The following is a 24713-nucleotide window of genomic DNA, read 5'->3' as shown; positions in this document are numbered from 1 at the left end:
GTGAGTAACTAGTTACTCTCACATATAACATAATGTATGTTTACTCTCCTATATTCCAGTATATGATACACATATAACACGCATTACAGAATGATTAATAATAATAATAATAATAATAATAATAATAATATATTTATTTTTAATGTAAATTATCATCATTCACCACCATGTTGTTCCAAACCCATATGATTTTCAGAAGTAATATGATAGGTGTGGGTGAGAAACACATACATATATATAACTTTATAATATAAAATGCAATTTTTTATTATTAATTCTTCGCCCTGCTCAGTAGGTGGTGATATGCACAAAGAATTGAATAACCAAAAACACAAAAGAATATGAATATGAAAGTAGAGATTTATTAGTAAAAAAGTATTTCAATATTGATCTGTTTCTCACACATACTTATCAGAGCTCTTCTGAAGACATAGATTGAACCTTTATGTGCTTTCTGAACTTCAAAGTTTTCATACCCATTCACTTGCATTCTAGAATAAAATAACAGAGCTGAGATATTCTTCTAAAAATCTTGGTGTTCAGCAGAAAAAAAAGAACACACATCTGGGATGGCATGAGGCTAGTAAATGATGCAAGAATTTTCAATTTTGGAAACATTATTCCTATAAGGAAATGTTAAACAGAATGATAACCTTAATCATCATTTACTTTCACTGCATGTTTTTTCCCCCCTCCATATTTTGAAAGGGAATGGTGACTGAGACTGTCAGTCCTTAACATTCTGTCTAACATCTTTTGAGTTACACAGAATACAGAAAGTTTCACGGGGTTGGAAGAACATGAGGGCATTGAAATTATATAATATGAATTAAAGGCTGAACTATCACTTTAAGGATGCTTCTCAGATTTGGACGAATCTGTCAGTTAGAAGAGAAGTTTGGAAACTGTGTTCTAGTAATTATTATGGTCAAAAACGTGAACAATGTCACACAGTCCCAAGTTATATTTAATGTTTATTTATACACTGAAGCAAGATCATGCTTTATTCATGTCTTCTGTCATTATTTCACAGCTTTTTAAGTACTGCGTGAATTAAGTTCAGTGACGGTCCAGCATTATCAGTGTTACTGACCGAAAGGTTGGGGGTTCAAGCCCCAGCACCGCCAAGATACCACTGTTGGGCCCTTGAGCAAGGCCCTTGACCCTATCTGCTCCAGGGGTACTGTTTCAGGCTGACCCTGCGCTCTGACCCCAGCTTAGTTGGGATATGCGAAAACAACTGCATTTCATTGCCTCTGTACCTGTACTCTGCACAATGACAATAAAGTTCAATCTTAATCTTAAAATGAATGAGTATCACCATGACACAGACAACCCCACGTAGTCACAATCTCTAAAACGTACCTCACCGTGTTTTCTTAAGTTGGAGCTGTGATTTTAATCTTGAAATATATTTTTGTCTTGGTGTAAAATTAAGGCATTGTGTGGAGTGAGGAAATGTTTGTTTTGCATGCTTGCTGCTGTAGTGTTGAACGTGTAACACGATTTCATGAGCGTGTAGCTGTGAAGTTCCGCTGTCTTAAGTCATATTAACAAATCTGAATAAATTACGCATTTATTAACACTTATTAAATTAAAACCAGTAATGTAATGACAGGAATGCTGCCCACTTTAACAAAGTAAAGTAAAAAATTATCAGAAATTTACTCGAGTAAGAGTGAAAAGTACACACCATGAAACATACTCATAAAAGTAAATTTTTTCCCAAAAAGTTACTCAAGTAAATGTAACGGAGTAAACGTAGCATGTTACTACCCAACTCTGCATCATGAATCCACTAATTATATGAGGGCGAGTCGCTCCAAAACTCAAAGGTTTGTCCATGTATCGAGAACTGCGCCAATGACTGAATATAGTAAAAATAATGATTGTAAAAACATTTGCATTTTTGTACTGTAAATATTCAACTGGCACCCCATGAAGAATAGGACCTGGCTAGAGGCACCCGAGTAAATTGAGTTTAAGACCCCTGCTCTTCCAACATACCTCATTATTTCAACCCAAAAATCCCTACATTAACATTCGTCCCAATTACTCAACCTCTAATTTTCCTAGTCTTGTTCCTTCATAACCATATTGCATAACTATTTCTGTAGCCTGACGTCCCATTTCATCCTGAGTAGAGCCAGAACAATAGAACGCAAGAATGTGAAGATTAATGGTGAATCTCTGAACAAAAGTCCTTTATGCTGTATTTTTCTACATTATCTTTCACAATAGATAGTGGAAGTGGTCAGAAGCTCTTCTTTGTGTGGATTTGAATGCATTTTTACACACAAGTCCACAAAATGAGAATAGAAAATGAGACACTTTAACTTTTCTTGGAAACAAAGGAAGAACAAAACCATTACTTGACCTTGATCCAACAAGCATAACATTTTTAAACAAGACAGATGCTGTAAAATTCTGTACAACAACGACAGCTTGAGGCTGTCTACACTGGACGCGTTGACACGAATGTTCTAAATCGTTTAATTTGTGTAGTAGTGCCAGCACATGCAGCGCAAAGTGGAATGGGACACCCGTTTATTGATAGACACGTGCCATAACAGTAGCTTCCAGTGTAAACAGCATCATTGATTATAATGGGGTTCTATTATATTTGACATGATGCCTGCGTCTGGTGTAGACAGGGTTTTAGGCTAAACAACATGTTTACTGGTAAAAAACATTTTTGAGAAAAATAAATTCAAATAAAATAGTAGGCAAAAAGCCAACTAAACCCATGGACATACCAAACTCAACTGCAAACCATTAAAATGTGTTCTTGTAAATAAAAGCTTAATTACCCAAACCTAAAATTATTTTCCTGTCACAAAACAAACCATAAAATAATATTATTTACTATAAGGAACACACTGGGCTCTATTTTCGTGACCATGCAATGCGCAGCGCTAAGTGCAACGACCATGCTCAACGTCTTATCCAATTTTCACGAGAGCACTAATTCAATTGCAATTTCGTGCAATATAGTGAAACATCAAATTATATCCCTGACAATCAGAGTTTCATATGAGTCTTATATGAAAAAAAGAAATTTATGAAATTTGTCTATAGGTCATAGTTTACTTTTCAATTATTATTATTATGTTTAAATTGACAATTGCATTTATGGTCTGTCACAACCCCAGATGGTATTTAAGGGGTACCAGGGTGTAACATTAACTAATAATATGTAGGCCTAATGGTATTTCTCCACTTGTTGTCATAGAATGATTTTTAAGTCACAGCAAAACAGTTCAGTGGAAGAAGTTGGAAAGAGTCAAATGTTTGGAATTGTTTTTTTTTTTTTTTTTTGACCACTTCGTTATTTTGATTATATTTTCATTTAGTTTGAAGTGTAAATTAAATTTATAAATATTTATGGTTTATTTTTAAGTGTTTCAATAAGTTAATTGAATATATCAAATACAATCACTGGTAATACTAGTCATGATTTGTTTGGCAGTAGATAAAAATGATTAATAATAGTTACATTCTCTGTAATTTAATGGAGCCTACATCCAAATTCTGAGGAGAATCACATTTTCCATGTGTATAAAAGGAGCGTGTCACTGTCATAGCAATATCACTGACAATCATCAAGGATGTATTTTAATGCACAAAAGAATGTAATTTTCAATTCTTCTAATTCATTGCATACAGTCCACTTACACTACCAACCTCTTATGAATGTGCTGTCTTGATTTATATCACTGATGCTTGCGGGTATGAACAGTATAATAATAACAACCGGAAAAAAAACTCTAAATTAAATTGCACTTAATCTCACCCATTTGCGCGTGCGACTTCGCCAAACTCGCTGGTAGACTTAGTGCATGCTTGCAAGAAAACACCAAAATTTAATGGCCATGCCTAACTTTGCGCTTATATGACTTATGGCATAGCGCTGCACTTAATGCTAATGCTCTTAAAATAGGGCCAATTATTTCAATATGGACCACAGTTTATGCAATAAAGGGGTCATGACATGATGAATAACAATTTCCTTGATATTTAGAACATAAAATCAGTCCTTGTACTATAAAAACACTGTAAGTTTCCTCCTAATGGCAAGAAGAGCATTTGTTGAAAACAAGCTGACAAAACGACTTGTTCTAAACTTTCTCTACATTGTGATGTCACACTCTGGTAGGCATTTGCATCTCACTTCCTCCACAGCAACTCATCAATGCCTACTTCACCTTATTACCTCCGTAGCCCTGCTCAGTAGTGGTGAGCAGTGAGCCAGTCATAACAGCGGGAGAATCAGCACCAAAACTAAGCATTTTTCACAGAGGGTCAGTATGAGGGTGGAAAATGATGATGTTTTACAAATATATGACTGTTTTTGTGCAAAAAAACCCTCAAGGAACCTATTAAAATGATTAAAAAAAAGGCATGTAATGACCCCTTCAAAGCAATTTAAATGAACAAATTATAAAGAAAACAGCTAGTATAAAAGATAGAGTTCCCTCCTGGTTCAAATCATAGTGTGGTTAGGCTTTAAAAGCATCAGGCAGTGAAGGAAGAGGGCAATGGTAGTCACCTTCCACTCTGGCGTAGTCTGCAATACGCTGGTAGTTGATTTGAGCTGCTTGTTCCAAGCATTTACAAATGACAGTCTTGACTTCCTCCTGCGGCACTGGGGTGACAATGTCCTTCATAAGCACCTGAGCAACAACACAAAGCCATATTTGTTACCTATTTGTTACATATTTTGTAACTTTGTGGTCTTGGCTTAAATGATTGTATGATCAAACTTTATGACTTGAAACTCTGATGCATGGGAGAACAAGAAAATAGAGGCAAGTAGTACAAAACAAATGACTCTAAATCAATATAAGCAATGTTGTCATTACCCTCTCCAGCAAAGACAGAGTGGCTTTCAATGCTCCCTCGGGGCGACCAAATGGAAAGCAATACCTACAACAACAAAAAAACAGCATTGTGGCTGGAGGAAATCCTATACAATTATATTTTTGAATGTAATGTTGAGAAAACAGCACAAAGTTGTACACCAGTGTTTCTCACAGCACCAATTGTGTTCTGTGTTTGGTCGCCACCTGATACCCAATGTAAAATGTGGGTGTTGAAGTAAAACTAGATGAAAACCTCTCATGTACAGTGTTGTCTTGGAGTGCTAGAAGTAGTGACATTTTTAATCAAAGTCTTACATCCACATCCTCACCTAAAGTTTGTAATCTGATTTTCCAAAAGAACACGTAATCGTTCTTTGATTTCCTCAAAGCGTTCCTTTTCCTCCACTCTTACGGTGCCGAGACCATCAGGCCTATTTTAGAAGCAAAAATGTATATTATTTACATATTGGTTAGGATTAACTTGAAGAAAGTGATAAAAAAAGCATCAATAAACAACTTATTATGAAACAACATTATTACCTTTTCATGCCCTATATATTTATTCACTGCAAGCAAATCAAACTGCATCAGCATTTCAGTACAGCTTGTAACAAAAAAATACAGCCCTGACAAGCTGCACAGAGAGTATAATTAACCAGCAGCAATGACTGGTTTTCTTTAATCTAATGCACTGGCTATAAATGTATTTGTACCCAGCAGATGGGACCCTTCTGTGATACTCTTGGGAGACATTTTTTCCAACCCATTTTTAAAAAATGTACAGCTATCGATGTCACAGTACACCACTTGGGCATCATATTGCATAAAAATAGATTTAAATCACACCCAGCTGCAACACAATAATAAATATATCTTCAACAAGTCAGTAGGAATAGCTTGTAGGTTGTGACCTTAAAGAACCTGTGAAATCAAAATTGAATTTTGGGGCTTTTGTCCATGTTTACCAGCTTTGATGCCATTTTGATGCAAATGTAAAATCTGTCAAAATTAACCTTTAGCACATATACTGCATCTGACAAGATATTTAGTGGGGTCTTTAAACCAAACATTTTATTTAAATGCATACAGAAACTGCTTTCAAGGCTTAAGCCAAGGCTCAAGTCAGCCTGAACTACAGCATTTAACATATTTCCCCCTGTATGTGATACATTAATTTATACTGTTTAGTGATGAATATGGTAAGAGTATGTCCTTGATAAGCCCTCTTACCTTGTATTTTCAGGGTACTGCTGTGTTATACATTTCCTCTTTTTTTAGACTCCTTTCTCCCTCCTGGCTTTGAACCAGCCCCTTGTAACTCAGACCCCCTCTGACTATCAGGAACGTGTAATGAAGTGAGCAACTTAATGAGATTTGAAGAATAAAATAAGGATGGAGAGTGAAGTGGCTGAAAGAATACTGCTGAGGTTTGGAAAGCGAAAAGAAATGAAGATGACTGAGAACAAAAGACACAGCAAAATCCAAAACCAAAATTATAAAACACAGGGAAAAAATGTAATAAATACTAAAGCAAAAAGGAGTGCAAACTGTGTTTATGACTTGTGAAGAGCATTTCAAGACCAACCTCTTTGACCCTGGTTCCATGATCTGCAACTCTTCCAATATTTTACCATCTAACACCCCAGTAACGTTGTGTATCAGTGTGTTGGCTGTCAATAGAGCCATGTGATATGTGACGTGTACCTGTTGCCATGAACATGGGAGGCACAAAATGCAAAGCTGTAGTGCAGCAGCGTGGGGTCAATCATGTGCCCTGTGTCTGCCCTCTCCAGCAAGTCACCGAGGTAACAGAGGTGTCTGTGACATCCTCTCACCCCATTCCGTGCGCAGTACTCATCAAGAACAAACACTTGTCCTGGGCTAAACCATCCCTACAATCCAAACAAAGGGAAATTGTTGTAATGAGTTCATTTACATTTAAACCAGTATTAAAAAGCCTAACCTCAACAACTGCATAGCAAAACACATAACACATGAGAAGAGAACATCAAAACAGCTGATGTAATTAGAGATGAACTTCTCATGATTCACACCAAATTAGGTTATTTGGTCAAATTGGTCATGCCTGTGCAATGGTAGTCAGCTGGAACATGTTGTACATTGTGTCTTAACCTAGCCACATTAAGTGCACTAGTGACTAATGCTAGAGGCTGTAGCCTTTAACCTTATTGGTAGTGCGCCTGCCTCCCATGCCAGTGACCCCGGTTCGAATCCCTCTCGGAATGGGTTGAGCAGGACTGGTTACACCTGGAATGGTGCACTAGCTTACTGTGCAGTATATTTTGAAGGCGGTCAAGTGATTACAATTTTTAATCGAATTAATTACATGATGTCCCGATTAATTAATCGAGATTAATCACATTTAATCGCATATACAAATATTTACTGAGAAAGCCCCTCATATAACAATAATTCAATATATAATGATGAAATAATTATACATAGTTATCTTTAAATATTTAAAAAGTATATATATATATATATATATATATATATATATATATATATATATATATATATATATATATATATATATATATATATATATTCAGATAATTAAAAAGCATTACATTCTTGTGGCAGAATAGTTAATCATTGATAAGACAATACAAAAAACGGCTTTAGAATACAATGTATTGTTAACTACCATATTATTGAACATAAGCCAATTATTGGCATACAGTTTATAGCAATCCATTTCGAAAGTGAATTTGTCAATCAGTTTGAGAATTATTATGAGGACTCGTTTAAGGACCTGTCAATTTCAACAAGCGTCAGAAATGCTTGTGTAGCGTTTCGGGTGCAGACTACACCCCTGGGCGCTTCGACAGCCACCTAAAAGAGTATATTTCTCTAAAAAGGCAACACTTGGACATTGAACATCTCTTCCGTCCTTGTGTTATTCCTGGATGCGGTCGTTACCTCTCCGCTTCAGACAGCCACGGGCGCTGCCTCACGTGTCTGGGCAGAGAACACACTGAGGCTGCATTTGTGGATGGTTCAGGTTCTCACTGTGACACGCAGACCAACCGTTCCCCAGCACGCTCCTCTGACTCCGTCCGGGTCCGAGATGAGACCGGCTCGCCTTACGGCCAGTCTGATGTCTCTTTCGGACCCCTCGAGATGGATGAGAGTTTCGTCACTTCATCGGAGAGCATCTTGATAGACTCTGATGCTGAGGACTCGATGGGGCTGGTGCCTTCAGGCATGCCTGCCCAGTCTGAGGCTGACGGCGGCTGGACTGGAACCCTCCATCCTCCCCTCAGCCCTCGTGGCTAGATGATTGGTTCCTCCACTCAGAGCCTTGCAGTCCAGCCCCCATGAACGTGGACCCTTCACGTGCCCAACTGCCCAACACTCGCGCCTTAGGCTAGCAGGTGGTGACGAGTCTAGAGGTCGTCGCTACAGAACCTCCTCCTCAGTCGCCTACCCGCCGCAGGCTCCGCTTTGAGCCTCTTCTCGGGACGAAGCAACGCCCCCCAACGTGACGTCGCCTGCTCCCCACCCACGCCGCGAGGCCCCACCTACAGGTACGTAACACGTGATCGTCCCCTTAGTGCCCCTCGCCCGGAGCTTGGACGTGTGGCTTAGGCTTTCCAACCCATCATAGTGGCCGGCCAGGACCATCCAACTCGGCTACGTGATTCAGTTCCCAGGCGCCCGCCCTGCTTTTACGGCGAAAACGCCAAAGCCCTACACTTGGAGATCGCAACCCTTCTGCGCAAGGACGATATAGAGCCTGGCCATGGCACCTCTCTAGCTCTCTGGCTGGGCAACACCCAATACCTTTGCGAGGTCTTACAATCTCCGGGTTGAGCAGGTATTGTTCCGTGTTTTGACAGGTCTGAACACATAAAATTCGGAAATACTGAACAGCTGGCCGGGTGTAGCGCTTGCGCATAGCGGCTTTCCCCTCCCTTGAGGTGAAGATGTGCACTCTACTCCCCCAGTTAAGTCCATAAGTCACGGACCCTGGGTGTCCTTCCTCCCTAGCCCTCTGATTCCGTATTCAGTGGAGGAAGTTCGCAGCCAGACCCACTGCAGGCACCGACTTGCCTGTACTGGAACAGGTGCTCCCCAGGTTCTGATTTCTCCAATATCTCCTGTGATGTATTTTCCATGGTACGGTCCCCCCTGTCTGCGGACCCGTGTTCCCTCCATCAGGGAACGGAGGTTACGATAGTAACCGAGACGTTTTCAATTACCAATGCCATTGTAAATATTTACTATCCACAATAAACCAGGATTAATATAATCCATGATTGAAAAAGTCCAATAGCAGTTACTGTGATTGAGTAGTTTTCAGCTAGTCCTGTGATTCTAACATGGCTGCCCACACGACGCATCCCTGCCCCATGTAGTATAAAAAAGCTTTTATAAGGTTAATGATATGGCTGAAATCTTCATCTCACATGAGTGATCATGATCATATGTACTTTTCAAAATTTCTATTAATTTCTTTAGAAGTAAAACTTTTAAATAAGGAAAATTACCCATAGTTTTACTACAGTAACCATAGTTTAACTATGATATTTGTAGCGACACCATGGTAAATACAAAATTAGCCATGTACTCCCAAACATTGGTTCCTCACATTGCCAGTGCCATGCTTGACCAGCTACAGGAACCCTGTATACAGTCTACAATTTTTTTATATAGTATCTGAAACAGAATGCATTGCTAAATATCTTGTATAATATGGAAGCATCCTGTATTTAGAAATGGGCAAATTTTGTCAGGTATAGCATCTCACATCCAAATAGCTAAATAGTTTAATCAGTTTCACATACAATTGTCTAATCCATATTTGCATGTACAGTATGTCCCCTATTTGGCAGGTAGAAAGTTGGTAGCCCTGGTAGTATGGTAGTATGCCATCCTGAACATAGCCATAGTGTATCTCACTTACCAGGCATGCAAAGTTGTCATTTAGCCTGTGGTCCAATGTGAGCCTCTGCACCATCTCGAACAACGAGGCATGGTCAAAGCTACATGGGTTAGCAGAGATAAACTCATCCATGCCGTGCTTCTGTGCCCTATCAGCATCTATCCAGCCATGGGAGAGGAAGGGAGAAGAGGTGGTTCAAGGAAGAGGAAGTTAGCACACAGCAAGGACAATGATTGTGTTCTCCTCCCACCACAAAGCTAAACACCTAGCATGAGTATTCTATGGAAAATCAAGGATATTGAGCTTTAACATTGTCAACTTGCAGCAAAAGTCAAGCAGATTTCAATCAGACCAACCTAGCAATGTGCAAATGAGTGATACCCCTCAGCTCACATTCAATCTGAATGTGCATGCATGAACTGGGCATGGTCTCTTCCTGCTCTCTCAATTAAAGCTTTTTAAATTTTTTTAAAATGGTTTTGAGGTGGCGGCGGTATTCTGAATGATGTATTTTAATATATTTTTACATGAATACAATAGATTCTGGCATTATCAATTAATTATGTCACTCATTTAGAAAGAAAGGATGAATTGCTTGCATGTAAAAAGACAGAAGCCGAAAAATGAAATGGATATGTTAGGTAGCCATTTTTTTTCTACATTTTATTTAAGAAACCTTTCTTTCTAAAGAAATGTAACATTGCAACAGCAATGACTACATTTGTGTCCAAGAGTTCTCTTTAAATTTAAACTTAATGTGCTTGATGTTATAAATGAAGCCAAAATTATCTAAATAGTCTGTGCAATAATTACAATGCAAATACTCTACATGGCCAAAAGTATGTGGACACCCAAACACCACACTCATTTGTGCTTGTTGAACATTTAGTATTCAAAACCATGGATTTAAATAGGAAGCTGGTCTTCCTTTTGCAGTTATAACAGCTTCTATTCTTCTGGGAAGGCTTTCCACTAGATGATGGAACACAGCTGTGTGAAATTTGCTCCCATTCAGATACATTTAGATACCATTTTGTTGGTGGCATCCTGTGACAACGTCACACTAAAAGTCACTGACCTCTTTGGCATGCACTCTTCTACTGCACATGTAATGTCGATGGAGATTGCATGGCTGTATGCTTGATTTTCTGCACATGTTAGTGATGGATGTAGCTGAAATAGCCAAACCCATTAATTAAAATAGGATATTTTTATCCATTGAGTGAATATTTGATAGGCTGTGCATATTTGCTTGTTCTTTGTATGCAAATGTATTTGTTAGAGAAAATGGTATAAAGGAAAGTTAAAATCCTTAGTTATTTCTCAAAAACTGTCCCCCAGATTAAATCTTATTAACAACAGAATGATATAATCTAAATTTGTGCAGTGATGACCATGCTTTAATGAGAGAAAATATGTTGAAAAAATGTGCATTGTGTCACATCTTGGCTGGGCAGTGTGTCTAGATCATTATAATGATCTCACACCTTTTTTGAGAAGACATGGATACAAGTGTTTATTACAGTGCTTATGTAGAAAACGTCTCGGGTTATGACTATAACCCTTGTTCCCTGAGAAGGGAACGAGACACTGCGTCGTTGAAAACGACTCTTTGGGGAACGCTCCTTAGCGTGCGCCTCTGAATTATGAATGAAACTATTCCAATCTTGATTGGTGTTGCGTCATGACGTAACATGTGACGGCATAACCGGATGCATAAAAGTGATGCCGGTACACATACACATTAGCCTAGCGATGAAGCAAGCCGTTCTCAGGCCTTGAGGGGCGTGGCAGGACGACGCAATGTCTCGTTCCCTTCTCAGGGAACAAGGGTTATAGTCATAACCCGAGACGTTCCCTTCCGAGGGAACTCGCACTGCGTCGTTGAAAATGACTCTTTGGGGAACGAATGCCCACTAGGCCACGCACCGAAAAAAAGGCCTGCCCTAGGGTGAAACTGAACTCAGGCACTCAGCTAGGACGAGAGCACACGTGCGCCAGGCGTACTGGGGAGGTGCAGACTGTAAAACCTGATGAAAGTGTGCGGGGTAGCCCAACCGGCTGCCTCACAGATCTCCTGGAGGGGTACTCCCGATAAGAGAGCCCTAGAGGACGCCATGCCTCTAGTTGATTGAGCCCTCACGGCCAAAGGTGAAGGCAAATTGCGCACCTTGTAGGCCGAGATAATAGCCTGAACAATCCAATTACTAATGGTTTGTTTCGAGGCAGGGAGCCCCTTCTTAGGTGACCCAAAACACACTAACAGTTGGTCCGACCTCCTCCAAGAAGAGGACCTCTCGAGGTAAACACTCAAAGCTCTGACAGGGCAGAGCAAATGGAGCCTCTCTTCTTCTGCCGACACATGAGGTGGAGGATAAAAAGCCTGCAGGACCAGTAGACCATGCCGTGTTAGACGGCACCTTAGGCACATAGCCAGTTCTCGGGTGTAAAATGGCTTTAACTCCGCCAGGGGCAAACTCCAAGCAAGCTGGCGTCACTGCCAGGGCTTGAAGATCACCCACCCTCTTTAGAGAGGTAATAGCTAAGAGAAAAGCCATCTTGAACGTCAGGTCCTTGGGCTAAGCCGACTGAAGGGGTTCGAAGGGGGCCAGGGATAACCCTTCGAGAACCACCGCCAGGTCCCAGGCAGGAACCCTGGACCTGGTTGTCAGTCTCATCCTCCATGTACCACGGAGAAAACGAATGACCAGCTGGTGCCTCCCCAGAGGCCCATCACTCAGTGGTGCATGGAACGCCGAAATGGCAGCCACGTACACCTTAAATGTGGAAGGGAGAGACCACGAGAGAAACGATCTTGAAGAAACTCCAGAACTGAAGCCACCGGGCAGTTAACTGGATCTAATTCATGTTCTCTACACCAAGTGGAGAACACATTCCACTTGAGGCCATATAATCTCCTAGTAGACGGAGCCCTAGAGCTAAGTATGGTTTCAACCACCCCCGCTGATAGACCAGCATTTAGGTACTGAACCCCTCAGGGGCCAGACCCACAGTTTCCACAGCTCTGGACGAGGGTGGAAGACTGTGCCCCCGCCTGAGACAACAGATCCCTCCTCAGAGGAATCTGCCATGGCGGAGCTATCAGGAGTGAAATTATGTCTGAGAACCATACTCGGGCCGGCCACATGGGGGCAACCAGAAGTAGACTGATGCCCTCTTGGCGGACCCTTTCCAGGACTCCCGGAGCAGAGCGATCGGGGAAATGCATACAGGCGAAGCCTCGGCCAAGCCTGTACCATGGCGTCCAACCCCAGTGGGGCTGGATGTGAGAGGGAGAACCAAAGTGGACAGTGGGACGCCTCTCGAGACGCGAATAGATCCACTTCTGATGGTCCAAATTTGTCCCATATCAACTTCACCTCTGGATGAAGTCTCCATTCCCCGGGCCTCAGCCCCTGCCTCGACAGGATGTCTGCTCCCTGATTCTGAACCCCGGAATATACATGCTCTGATAGACAGTATTTTCCCTTGGGACCAAAGAATTATCTGATGCGCCAGTCTGCACAGAGGGCGCGATCTGAGTCCTCCTTGTCGGTTCAGATAAGCTACCACTGATGTATTGTCCGAACGTACTAGGACATGGTAACCTTTGATGTCTGGAAGGAAGCTCCTCAGAGCCCTGAACACAGCCAACATCTCTAGACAGTTTATGTGCCAAGAATGATGATGGTCCTGCCACAGACCCCTAGCAAAGCTGCCGTCCATGACAGCGCCTCAGCCAGTGAGGGAGGCGTCTGTCGAAACGGTTTTCCGCGACATGACGCTCCCAACACTGGCCCTAGGGACAGGAACCAAGGTTTCTTCCATATTAGCAGAGAACGAAGGCATCTGCGCTGCTACTCTGATTATACTGAAATGGATTCCCCTTGGGGAAAACACCTTGGCTTTCAGCCACCACTGGAGGGGCCTCATGTGTAGAAGGCCCAAAGGTATCAAGTTGGATGCCGCTGCCATGAGGCCCAGCAGTCTTTGAAACTGCTTTACAGTGATGGCCTGGCCTAGTTTTAACCCGGACACCATCGCCAGAACGGACTCGATACGTGCAGGAGACATGCGTGCCTGCATCTTAACAGAGTCCCACACAACACCCAGAAACGTTGTGCACTGGGATGGTTGTAACACACTCTTTGTGTTGAGTCTCAACCCCAAACTTCGAATATGGCCAAGGATCTACATCTCGATGCCGAACCGCCATTTCTCGAGACTGGGCCAGAATGAGCCAGTCATCGATAAAATTCAGTATGCGGATGCCCTGAAGTCTCAGAGGAGCAGGAGCTGCATCCATACATTTGGTGAATGTGCGGGAGAGAGTGCTAGGCCGAACGGAAGAACCCGATATTGGTAAGCTTCGCCCAAAGCTGAACCTCAGGAACCTCCTGTGACATGGAAGGATGGGTACATGAAAATAGGCGTCTTTTAGATCTATCGTGACAAACCAGTCCTCGGATCTGATCTGACTCACGATGACAGGAATGGTAAGCATTTTGAACCTGAACCTCCTCAAAGGCCGGTTCAAAACTCTGAGATCTAAAATCGGCCTCAACCCCCCATCCTTTTTTTTTTTTTTTTTGGAACTATAAAGTACCGGCTGTAAAGACCGGACTCCCTGTCTGAATGAGGAACACATTCTATGGCCTCCTTCAGCAGCAGAGATTGCACTTCTTGTTCCATCACCTGAGCCTGCTCCGGAACCACTGTAGTCTGCACCACCACAGAGAATTTGGGGGGGGGGGCGGTGCCCGAACTGCAGTTTGTACCCTGATTTTATTATATGCAGGACCCATGCAGATATGTTGGGAAGATGATTCCATGCCTCTACAAAATCTACTACGGGAACCAGCCTCTCGAGGCTGGTCTCGGTGTTTTCGAGCACTGTTCTCGACTTCCTGAAGCGAGATACCGGCAGGATTTAGTCGATACAGTCCTTGTGACCACAATTGATGTGTGTTTTTATTTTTTAAATTGATGTGGCCCGAAGCGTCAGAGACGGCGGAACCGATCACCGATTTCCTGAGGACTCCGCTGCGAGAGCAACCTCGGTTGCTCTGCAGCCGAGGGGACAGCCCTCCGAGGTTCTACCACCTCGGTAGGACCTCTTTCCCGAAGCTTCCACTAAGGGAACCAGCCTCTCGGCTGGTCTCGGGTGTTTTTCAAGCACTGTTCTCGACTTCCTGAAGCGAAAGACCGGCAGGATTTAGTCGATACGGTTCTTGTGACCACAATTGATGCTTGTTGTTTTTTGTTTTTTTTTGACACGCTAACGCTCGCTAGCGCTCGCTGGAAATTGATGTGGCCCGAGCGTCAGAGACAGCGGAAACCAACACCGATTGTGTGCGGCCATGTAAGCCCTACTTATTAAAGCAGATGTATCTCTGCAGGGCTTACTAGGCAGCGCCGGGTTTTAGCCCATATACCGTGCCCCCAAAACATCATCTGTAATCAAACACTGGGGCTGGAGATACGGGATCGAATGCGGTTTACCCCACGATCTCGTTTTAGATATCTTTGTGGAGATCGGGGATAAACGGCAAACCCCGGCGCTGAGTTTGTGATCTGTGCCGCAGGAAACGCACGTCTAATTGCTTTCAACTTGCGTTCCCTGCTCATTTTGTGGCCAGCTGATATTCAGTCTGGCCACGTGCACGCCACAACCTCAATCAGCTCCTCATAAGCTTGGCCAAAAACTGGCGTGCTTGGCTCACGGTCGTCCGCGATCGATGCTGAGCATATCCACTCCCTCGGAAGCAGTGAGCTCAAGCAAGGGGACCTGATCATGGGCAGAAGAAGCCGCGACGCGGGCTTCTGCACCACTCACAGTAGGCTCGGGATCCTCAAACGAAGAATGAGAACGTGCTGCAGCAGTCTCATTCTCATCTGCAAAATCCGCTGCGAACCCCGCGATTTCAATCGCCGCGCTACCTCAACAGACGCGGGACCAAAACCGTGGGGAACGCGAGCCTGACCGTGTTCATCGAAGCACGCCAACCGGAGCGCAGCACTCTCATGGGTAGTGCTTCACAACTTTCACAGGCAGATCCCTCGAGAGCTGCCTGCAGCGTGCTATGCTCCCAAACAGTTCACACATAAAGCGTGCGTGTCCCTACACGTAATGAAACGAGGGCAGGAGTGCACGCACTTCTTGAACTGTTCGGTGGCCATAATATTTTTAAATCAGACAAACAACACCAAATAAGACAAACAATTTCAACATAGAGCGCTTGCTGAAGAGCGAAAGCTAATGTGTATGTGTACCGGCGTCACTTTTATGCATCCGGTTATGCCGTCACATGTTACGTCATGATGCAACACCAATCAAGATTGGAATAGTTTCATTCATAATTCAGAGGCGCACGCTAAGGAGCGTTCCCCAAAGAGTCGTTTTCAACGACGCAGTGCGAGTTCCCTCGGAAGGGAACAAACAATTTAATATTGTTCAGATCTTCTTAATAATTAGAACTTAAGTTATTTTATCCTTTTGCGAAATAATGCATCATTAAAATTATAGAAATTTAGACCAAACTAAAAGAGAGGTCAAAAAAGAAAGAACAGATGCACAGCAAAAGACAAGGGAGAGTAGACTTAACTATGAACAACTAAGTGAGAAAATGAGATAGGGAATAGACAAAGGACAAACTCAGTTAGAAAAAGGATAAATATTTTAGTGGAAGGCAGAGAAGCCCTATAGCTAAGTTCTAAAGAAAACATCTAAATGAGGAAAAGCAAGTGTAATTGATAGAACAGACTATATGAGCTATATAAACCATGGAATTGAAGGAATTAAATCAAAAAGTTGAAAACCTGCTGAAAACAACCAGCCTATGCTGGTTTGGTTTGCTGGTTTAAGATGGTCTCCCAGCCTGGCCAAGCTGGTCTTCTGTTGGTCTAGCTTATCTCCCTGCCTGATCAGCCGAAAACTGCCTCAAACCCCTCTAAAACCAACAAATTGAACAGTTGAGATCAGTAAACCAGCTAAGGCTAAATCTGTTTTTATTAGCAGTGATTCTAGTAGCCTGAAAATGTGTCTTAATTAAAGGGTACAAGATTAATGGCTGTGCTTTATTAATTAGCATTTTTAAATGTCATAATTATGTACTAATGAAAATACTGTACTTTTACGGAGAAGCACCACAACATTTTGAATTGGCTTATGCACAAATCTTTGTGCTACCTTCATATAAGGCTGTAGCATTGGGATGCTAATACTATTCCTACTCTATTCTAATACTGCACTGTTTAAGAGAAAGTGCTGTTATTTTTATTGCTTATATATTATTTTTAATTTAAATGTCCATTACATGCAGAAAGGCAGTGAGACACTTAAACTGTGAATTCCAATATCATGCAGGAAAAAGGAAGCGTAAAAAAGAGAAAGAAAAAAATCTGGAGTATTTTCAGCCTGCCTATCCATTGGCATTTTATATTTTTCTCTTAGCATTTGCAAGTTGAAAATACTGGAGAACTTTCAGTGTGTTCATAAGAGTTGCCGAGCACATTGAAAAGAAAGCCACCTCAGTGGCATGCTAACAGGCTAGCATAACTGTTCTGGTGCAGATACATGGCTTTAGCATGAAGTCAACAGAGGCTATAAAATAATGAATTATTTCTCTGGAAAAATGTATAATAATAATAATAAAACTTCTCTTTTCATCAGTATCTGAATGGACAACATGACATCAAAATGCTCACCTACTCAAGCAGTAAAGGGCAATAAAAACACAGAGGTGCAAAATGGACTAATATATATATATATATATATATATATATATACACTCAAAAAAGTTATTGGTATAGGGACTACTTTAAAGAGGCCCGTTTTCTGTAAACAGAAGATTATAAGGAGTATTTCTTGGTGAGGAGGAACAGCAACATTGGCTCCTTCACATTGGCATTCAGAATACTCCACTTACATATTTGCCAACTCTTCTGAAGCAAGTTCAAATGTAAAGATATTAGTTTAAAGGCAACTGACCACTAGAGAGTAAAGTCAAAATGCTCAATAATGCTTCACCTCTTGTAGCCATTCATGTTTTGATTAATATGCCATTTTTTAAATGCCTCCAAATCCTAGGCAACTAACCATAGTTGATGTTTTAGCCGTCCATTTTGATTATAAACAACAAGACAAGATAAAAGCCTGTCTGCTTTACTCTGTGGGGTCTTCTGATGCCAATGATGTTCATGTAGAGAAGGCAATTATGCAAATACATAAAAAACCATATTAACTTGTCTAAATGATAAATACAAACAAACTAAAATACATGCAACCTAAACTTGCAAGAATAATGAAAGATTGTAGTTTTAACCATCCTCAAAAAAAAAACGTTTAACTGAAAAGTAAAATAATCTGCTTAGGTCTAAGGCATGAAAAGTGAGATTTGAAAGGAGGAGAAAAAGAATGAGAGAAAAAAAGATAAAGAGAACACTTTGCATTGGTCAGATAATGGTTTTAGGATTATCTGACTGGTGCTAGCTAACAGGTTAGCACTTACCCTTGAGTCCAGCTAGAAGACAGCAGGGTAAGAAGGGACAAACCAGAATAAAATAAAGACTAGCAACAAGGCTGAAGGAAAAAGCAGACACGAAAACCCTGACTCCACTATAGCTGCAGGACTAAAGAAGGGTACAAGCAAAGCATGAACGGAGAAAAACACAACGCAAAATACAACAACCTGTACCAACATGATAGTGCAGTCTGAACTCGTGTTGGACAAAGGGGTAGTCAGATAACGTAGTGAAAGAAAGAAAGAAAGAAAGAAAGAAAGAAAGAAAGAAAGAAAGAAATACGGAGGAAGTAAGGGAAGAAGGGAGGGGGAGAGGGAGGATAGAAGGAAGGAGAGCAGGAAGAAGCAAGGGAGGGAGGGAGAGAAGAAGGAAGAAAGGAAGGAAGGAGAAAGTAAGGAAGGAAGTAAGGAAGGAAGTAAGGACGGAAGGAAGGAAGCAAGACAATATGTTGGTTTATCACTGGTGTGCTCTGCTGCAGCTGACTTTGACAAGATTCTCAGCTTTACACAGGTGCACTGGTTTTCTAAACACTAACACCATCTACTGGGGGCAGATCACTGGAACAGTTACTAATACTGTACTGGCAAATACACTTACCTTCAGACATTTAGATTTGAAAGCTGGTCAAATGTGTATTTAATGCCAGTATCAGCTACTAAATGATTCTATGAAGGTACTGCATTCAGTGTAATAATGCACATGGAAATTGCTAAAAAAAAAAAAAAAAAAAAAAATCCAGTCACCATTTAGAAGTGAATATTATAAAGTTCAAAAACCATTCATCAACAGACTGTCAGTTTTCAAAAGCAAAAAAAATTATAATCTTCAGGTATTCCATTGCTGTTTTAATATTAGCTTTCGGTAATCAGTTCACATTCCTTTTTAATTTATTGTGGTGTATGTACTCTGTATTTAACTGAAGTTCTTAATGTATTTTTAATGCATGCTTTTTAAATATAAAACTATAATCAGAACCTTCATAGTATTCAAGAATCTGCAAAAACCATCTGCAGCAAAGTTTTGGGGTGCTTGCTTGCTTGTGAGTGTGAAGTATGTTGTAAATTCCACTACTCTGTGCCATTCAAGACCACCTGGGTTTTTTAAGGTGGAGGGTGAAACATTTACACAGTGTAATAATGTTTCAGAGAGGAGAGGGGCTGTGTTATCATGACAAAATTGAATGGCATCTAAACTGTGAGGGAATCATCATACTACAAGAAACATTCACAGAGGACAAATAAATCAATGAAAAAACAACACAGAACCTCTATCTTTTGATATTTTTATATGTGGTTAAAACTGGTGCTATAAATGGTGGGTATATTACAATTCACTTTTTTATTTAACACAATAAGTGTACGAATTCTCAGTAGTACATTATCTTACTGCTCCTAAAGAGACATGTGATCTAACACATTGCTACGGACAGATGCTGATATTGAAAGATGCACACCAAAAAAACAATGGTCTGAATATCAGGATCTATTTATTATTTAGATGCTTAGAGTTACTAGAAATGAACGTGAAGACCTGGTTTTATTTGTGGAAATAATATTTCAAATCTTTGTTTTCAAATTCAAATGTTGGTGAGAATGTTTTTGTGGCCCAATATTGTCAGAAACATTGGAATGTGTGCTTTAAGCATTTAACAGCCTTACTTGTTCTATTCCTGAAAGTCTGGCTTCAATTCATATTAGAAGATGCTCAAACTGTACATGGGAGTCATTCATCTGAGGTCATAGTCATATCAGACTAAATATGGAAAAAGGGGAGCCTTATTGAAAGGTTTACAAAGTAGAATGTTAGAAACAATTTACTTTTTATCCAAAAGATTCTTGCACGTTAATGTTAAGTCTACTCAGGAATAAAATGTAAAAGGAAGAAACAAAGACAGGGACATCCAAATACCCACACTGCTCCACTCTACACACTCACCTTTTCCACTACTTGTGGAGTATGCTTGTGAAGGTGACATCACTATGACTTCATGAATCACGAAACTGCAAGCAGTGTTTTATTTGTGTGATGGAGACACTTTCTTTTCTAATAGTTATAATTTCAAACTAAATTCATCAATGTCATTTTTGTGATTGACTGTGTGACTTGTTGCTGCATTTACAGTATCACATGTTGTCAAGGGAACAAGGTAACTGTGTGTAAATGGTTGGGGCACCACTGGGACTATACTCTAAATAACAAAGTTGTTGGGTTATAAAATATCAAGTCTTCCCCTGCTTGGTGGTTAATTATTTACTAGCCAAGTAAGCTACAGTCACTTTTTTGAAAAAAGTGTTTACAGGTTGAATCCTATCAGTTTGTTATTTTTTTGAAGGAATGTCTTCACTGACATTACAATGAATCACTTCACAAACATGCTTACTTACAGAACTGAGAGATGGGAGCATCCATCTGTGCTGAAGCTCCACCCTTAGAATTCAGTTTCTGGACCTGGGTGGGCGGGACGGGTTTGTGTGATTGGCCAGTGGCCCGATACATGGCCTGCACCCATAGGATGCGGTCCTGCTCATCATCACTGGCAAAGATCACAGTGTCGCCTTCCTTCACTGCATTGAAGAAAGCTCGACCTCCATCTAGACCTGCATACACAGACATCAATGACATCTTAAGGCTGTTTTGTTTAATTGTGTTAATTGCACATGCATCAGGCATTTTCTCCATTGCCCAATATAACCCATCCTTTAATAATACAACTGTGTATATTAAAGGATGCCAGGGATTTACAGTTGATTTAGGATATTGACAATCTGAATAGTTTCATAATCTGTGCATGTGTGAAAATTACCTGGCTGTGGGTCAGTGTAGTCCACAGTATAGCCATCCAATTGCAGCAGCTCCTGAGGTTCTGACTTCTTCTCTCGATAGCTGCACATGGCAAAGGTGTACTGACTTACCTATAGAAAAAGAGAAACAGAGTATTCAATGCTTAAAAACATGCAACACATGAATTTCTTGTACCATGTGAAACCATAATTTATTGTATTCATTACATTGCACACCCTTACTTTCAATACAAACTTGAAAGACTGATCCATGGGGACATACATTACCTGGACCAGAACAAAGAAGCGCTTCTTCCAGCGTTTCCAAACGTTTTTGCCAACAGCCCATAAATAACTAAAAGAACAACCACAGGTTTCCTCAATAATTTATTCATTAACATCTGTGCATCTTAATGACAAAACAACTAAGTCATGGAACTACAGATGCTATGTGTGGATGATACTGTTTAAAAATAAGGATGAACTGGCTAAGCTGAGTCTTGATTAGCTAACACTTCTTTTGGGTGTAGTAAAATGCAAACTCCAGACAATTGAAAATAACGCAACATTTTGGAGGTAAAATTCCAGAGAGAAAACATTATGTCTTGATAGGGAGTTTGTAATTTTTTTAGCACACAAATACATTTCCTGAAACATTTTCACCTAAATTACATTGGGGTATTGAAATTGCGGTCCACAACTAGTATGAACTTCAGCTGCATCAAAATTCCCATACTTCTGTACGTTTCTAGGCCATTTTGTAATGTAATTAGAGCAAATAGTTTGTACACACTGAGAAATGCAAGTACTATGAGGACCTGGATGACACGTATTGGACTGAGGTTGGCTAACATGCTAAAGCTAGGGGCAACACATTGAATGCATTTGAAATGAACACTTCCTTCAGATTTAAAATGGCAAATGCTTCTGTGTAGTAAAAACAAACATACATTAGTGTTCCATTTGAGATGATAGTATGCTTTGAGAATTAATATTCTAGATGGGCTATTGTATAGTGTAAGTACACAGTGTATACATCATTTAATTCAAAAACTCTTTGAAAATGGAATCACTTACCCACAAGCCTTCATGTTCTGAGGCTTGTCCATCCGGATGGCAAGTTTGATCTTCAGATCTTGATCAGGGCAGGCCTTGGTGATGGCCATCTTATGTAGCTCTGCCTGCTTTGGACTGTTGGGAGTTGGGTGAAGGACAACCTAATCATTCAACACAACGGAACCGTGATCATTAGTCCATCTAATCACAACCGATCTGATCAGACTGAGAGACCAAACTATCACAATTTAACATGTAATCCTATAGCTAGCATCTGGCCTAGAAAAAAATTCATACATGCAGCATTCAGTAAAGGGATAATCAGGTTATGTAGGTGTTGGAAAATATCCCAGAATCTGGGTGTGAGCTGATAATGGCATATTACTTTGCCAGTCAGTGCATTATGAGAAATCTCAACACTCAATTAATTTTGGCTCAAGCCTCTGTGTACTGAGTGTTGGACTGTACTGCTCTTCTCTTGGCACCTTATCAGAGAGCAGCCAGTTTCTCTCTCTTTTTCTCCTGCGCTTTTTTATTCTGTCTCTTTCCCTCTCTGATGAGTTGGCGTTATCTATTTCTTAGCGGCGTTAAAGGCTTAGAGATGCCTGCCTACCTAACCCTTGATAGAGACACATTTATAAAGTGTGAGCCAAGCATCCGGTATCAGTCAAGGTCAAAAAACATGTTAACATCTCAAAATCAGAGGACTTCTGAGAACTAAACGAAGGATACTTTTCATATCTCACAGTGTAGCAATAACCACCCAATGTTATAGTCTTTAATCCAGAAAAGACAACAAGCTTCTCTAATGTAATCTTGCCTGTGTAACAATACTGTATGTGTATATTCTGTACTATGCAGTAGAGTAGGTTTTTCCTTGTTCATGCCCCAAAGGGTTTTCGAGTGGGGGGATCCCTGTGTCATCCTGTCAGTCAGCGCAAATGTGCGAAATAATGCAAAAATGCATTTTCAACAACGAGCTGAAAGAAGTCGATCCATGTATTCACGCAACACTTGAAAACATTATCAGGGTGTTTTCTGAATGTTCATTTTCCTGAGGTGAATCAGATAAGCGTCACATTCAGAATGCTACACTGCACATTTTACGTAGTACAAGCACTTAAAGGAATATTCCAGGTTTAATACAAGTTAAGCTCAATCAACAGCATTTGTAGAATATTTAGATTTCCACAAAAATAAGTTTTGACTCGTCCCTCCTTTTCTTTAAAAAAAAAGTGAGTCACTTACAATGGAAGTGAATGGGGGCCAATTTTTTTTTCTCCCAGGTGGACAAAGCGGTTGCGATCCACCTGTGCCCAGAAAACAATGCCACTTGGCGGGATCGCCCGGTGCTCCCCTCCAAGGCCTGTAGGACGACGTTGTCACTGACCGCCAAAGCCTACAGCACCACCGGACAGGCCGCCTACGCCCTGCATGCCATGACCCTCCTGCAGGTGCACCAGGCCAAGGCACTAAAAGATCTGCACTTGGGTAGTCCTGACCCCGACTTGTTGCAGGAATTGCGGTCGGCGACCGACCTCGTCCTCCGGTTGTGAAGAGACAGATGGAGGCCATTTCCCACTGCAGCTCCCAAATGCCAGGTAGCGCCATCTCAACCTGGGCCCAGCTCTCAGCCCCAGCATCAAGCGCCCCGCAGGAAGTGCACGCCTCCCGTCTTCTGAATTTTTTCGAGGACCCGAAAGGCCCAGCACACCGGACATGGACCCCTCGCCTCCGGACCCACAACTGCTGCCCCCCAGACATCATGTTCTGACGAGTCTAGAGGACGCCTACACGGGACCTCCTCCTCAGTCACTAACCCGTTCCCTGCCAGGTGCATGGAGAAAGGTAAGTGCTTTGAGTCTTCTCTCAGCACCAAAGCCTCGGGACGTGCTTTTGCCCTCCGACCCGACACTACATGCTCCGGCTCGCTGCTAAGCCTCGCCAGATATGCCAAAAGCGATCGTCCCCTTAGTACCCCTCGCACGGAGCTTGGACGTGTGGCTTTCACTTCCCAACCCATCGTGCTGGCTGGCCAGGACCATCCAACTCGATTACGCATTTCAGTTTGCCAGGTCCCCACACACTTTTCCCGGTGTCCGCTTTACCTCGGTGCACAGCGAAGATGTCAACACCCTACGTGCGGAGATCGCGACACTCTTACTCAAATTCCAGTTCAAAATGCTCACGCAAAAACAAATTCTAACTTGCATTCCGGCATCAAGATTGGTTTGCAACGGTAGACCTGAAGGACACGTCTCTATCTTTCCTTGACACCGACCCTTCCTATGGTTCACATTCGTACCAGGCGTACCAGTTCAAGGTCCTCCCCTTCTGCATGTCCCTGTCCCCTCGCGTCTTCACGAAGGTCGCAGAGGCAGCCCTTGCCCCGCTAAGGGAAGTGGGCATCTGCATACTCAATTACCTCAATGACTGGTTCATCAGCAGCTTTCTGTGAAGAAGCGACACTAGGGGTCTCTCTTGAGTGCCGAATATACCTCTGATCTATGAAAAAAGGCCAATGAGAAGTTGGCAGACATAATTTTCATGTCCCGCCCCCAGACATACGGGTATAAAGGCAGG

At 41.6% G+C, this 24713-nt stretch overlaps 1 protein-coding gene across 4 annotated transcripts in view; it reads right to left on the bottom strand.

Annotated features, from left to right (window-relative positions):
* LOC127653800 (calcium-dependent secretion activator 1-like) overlaps positions 1-24713 on the bottom strand; it is a 168617-nt gene that overhangs the window by 53267 nt on the left and 90637 nt on the right. For all 4 annotated transcript variants that reach the window (XM_052140571.1, XM_052140570.1, XM_052140569.1 and 1 more), the window contains exons 8-16: positions 22152-22291; positions 21363-21429; positions 21098-21206; positions 20679-20891; positions 9793-9929; positions 6567-6754; positions 5192-5293; positions 4863-4926; positions 4550-4673 (exon numbers count right to left, since the gene is read on the bottom strand). In XM_052140571.1, coding sequence (XP_051996531.1) covers positions 4550-4673; positions 4863-4926; positions 5192-5293; positions 6567-6754; positions 9793-9929; positions 20679-20891; positions 21098-21206; positions 21363-21429; positions 22152-22291 — 1144 coding nt within the window. The remainder of the gene's footprint in view (positions 1-4549; positions 4674-4862; positions 4927-5191; positions 5294-6566; positions 6755-9792; positions 9930-20678; positions 20892-21097; positions 21207-21362; positions 21430-22151; positions 22292-24713) is intronic.

This window comes from Xyrauchen texanus, chromosome 13, assembly GCF_025860055.1.
Source record: "Xyrauchen texanus isolate HMW12.3.18 chromosome 13, RBS_HiC_50CHRs, whole genome shotgun sequence".
In the NCBI taxonomy this organism is placed as follows: Eukaryota; Metazoa; Chordata; class Actinopteri; order Cypriniformes; family Catostomidae; genus Xyrauchen; species Xyrauchen texanus.
The sequence above is the reverse complement of the archived record's forward strand: the minus strand, read 5'-3'. Positions and strand labels throughout refer to the sequence as shown.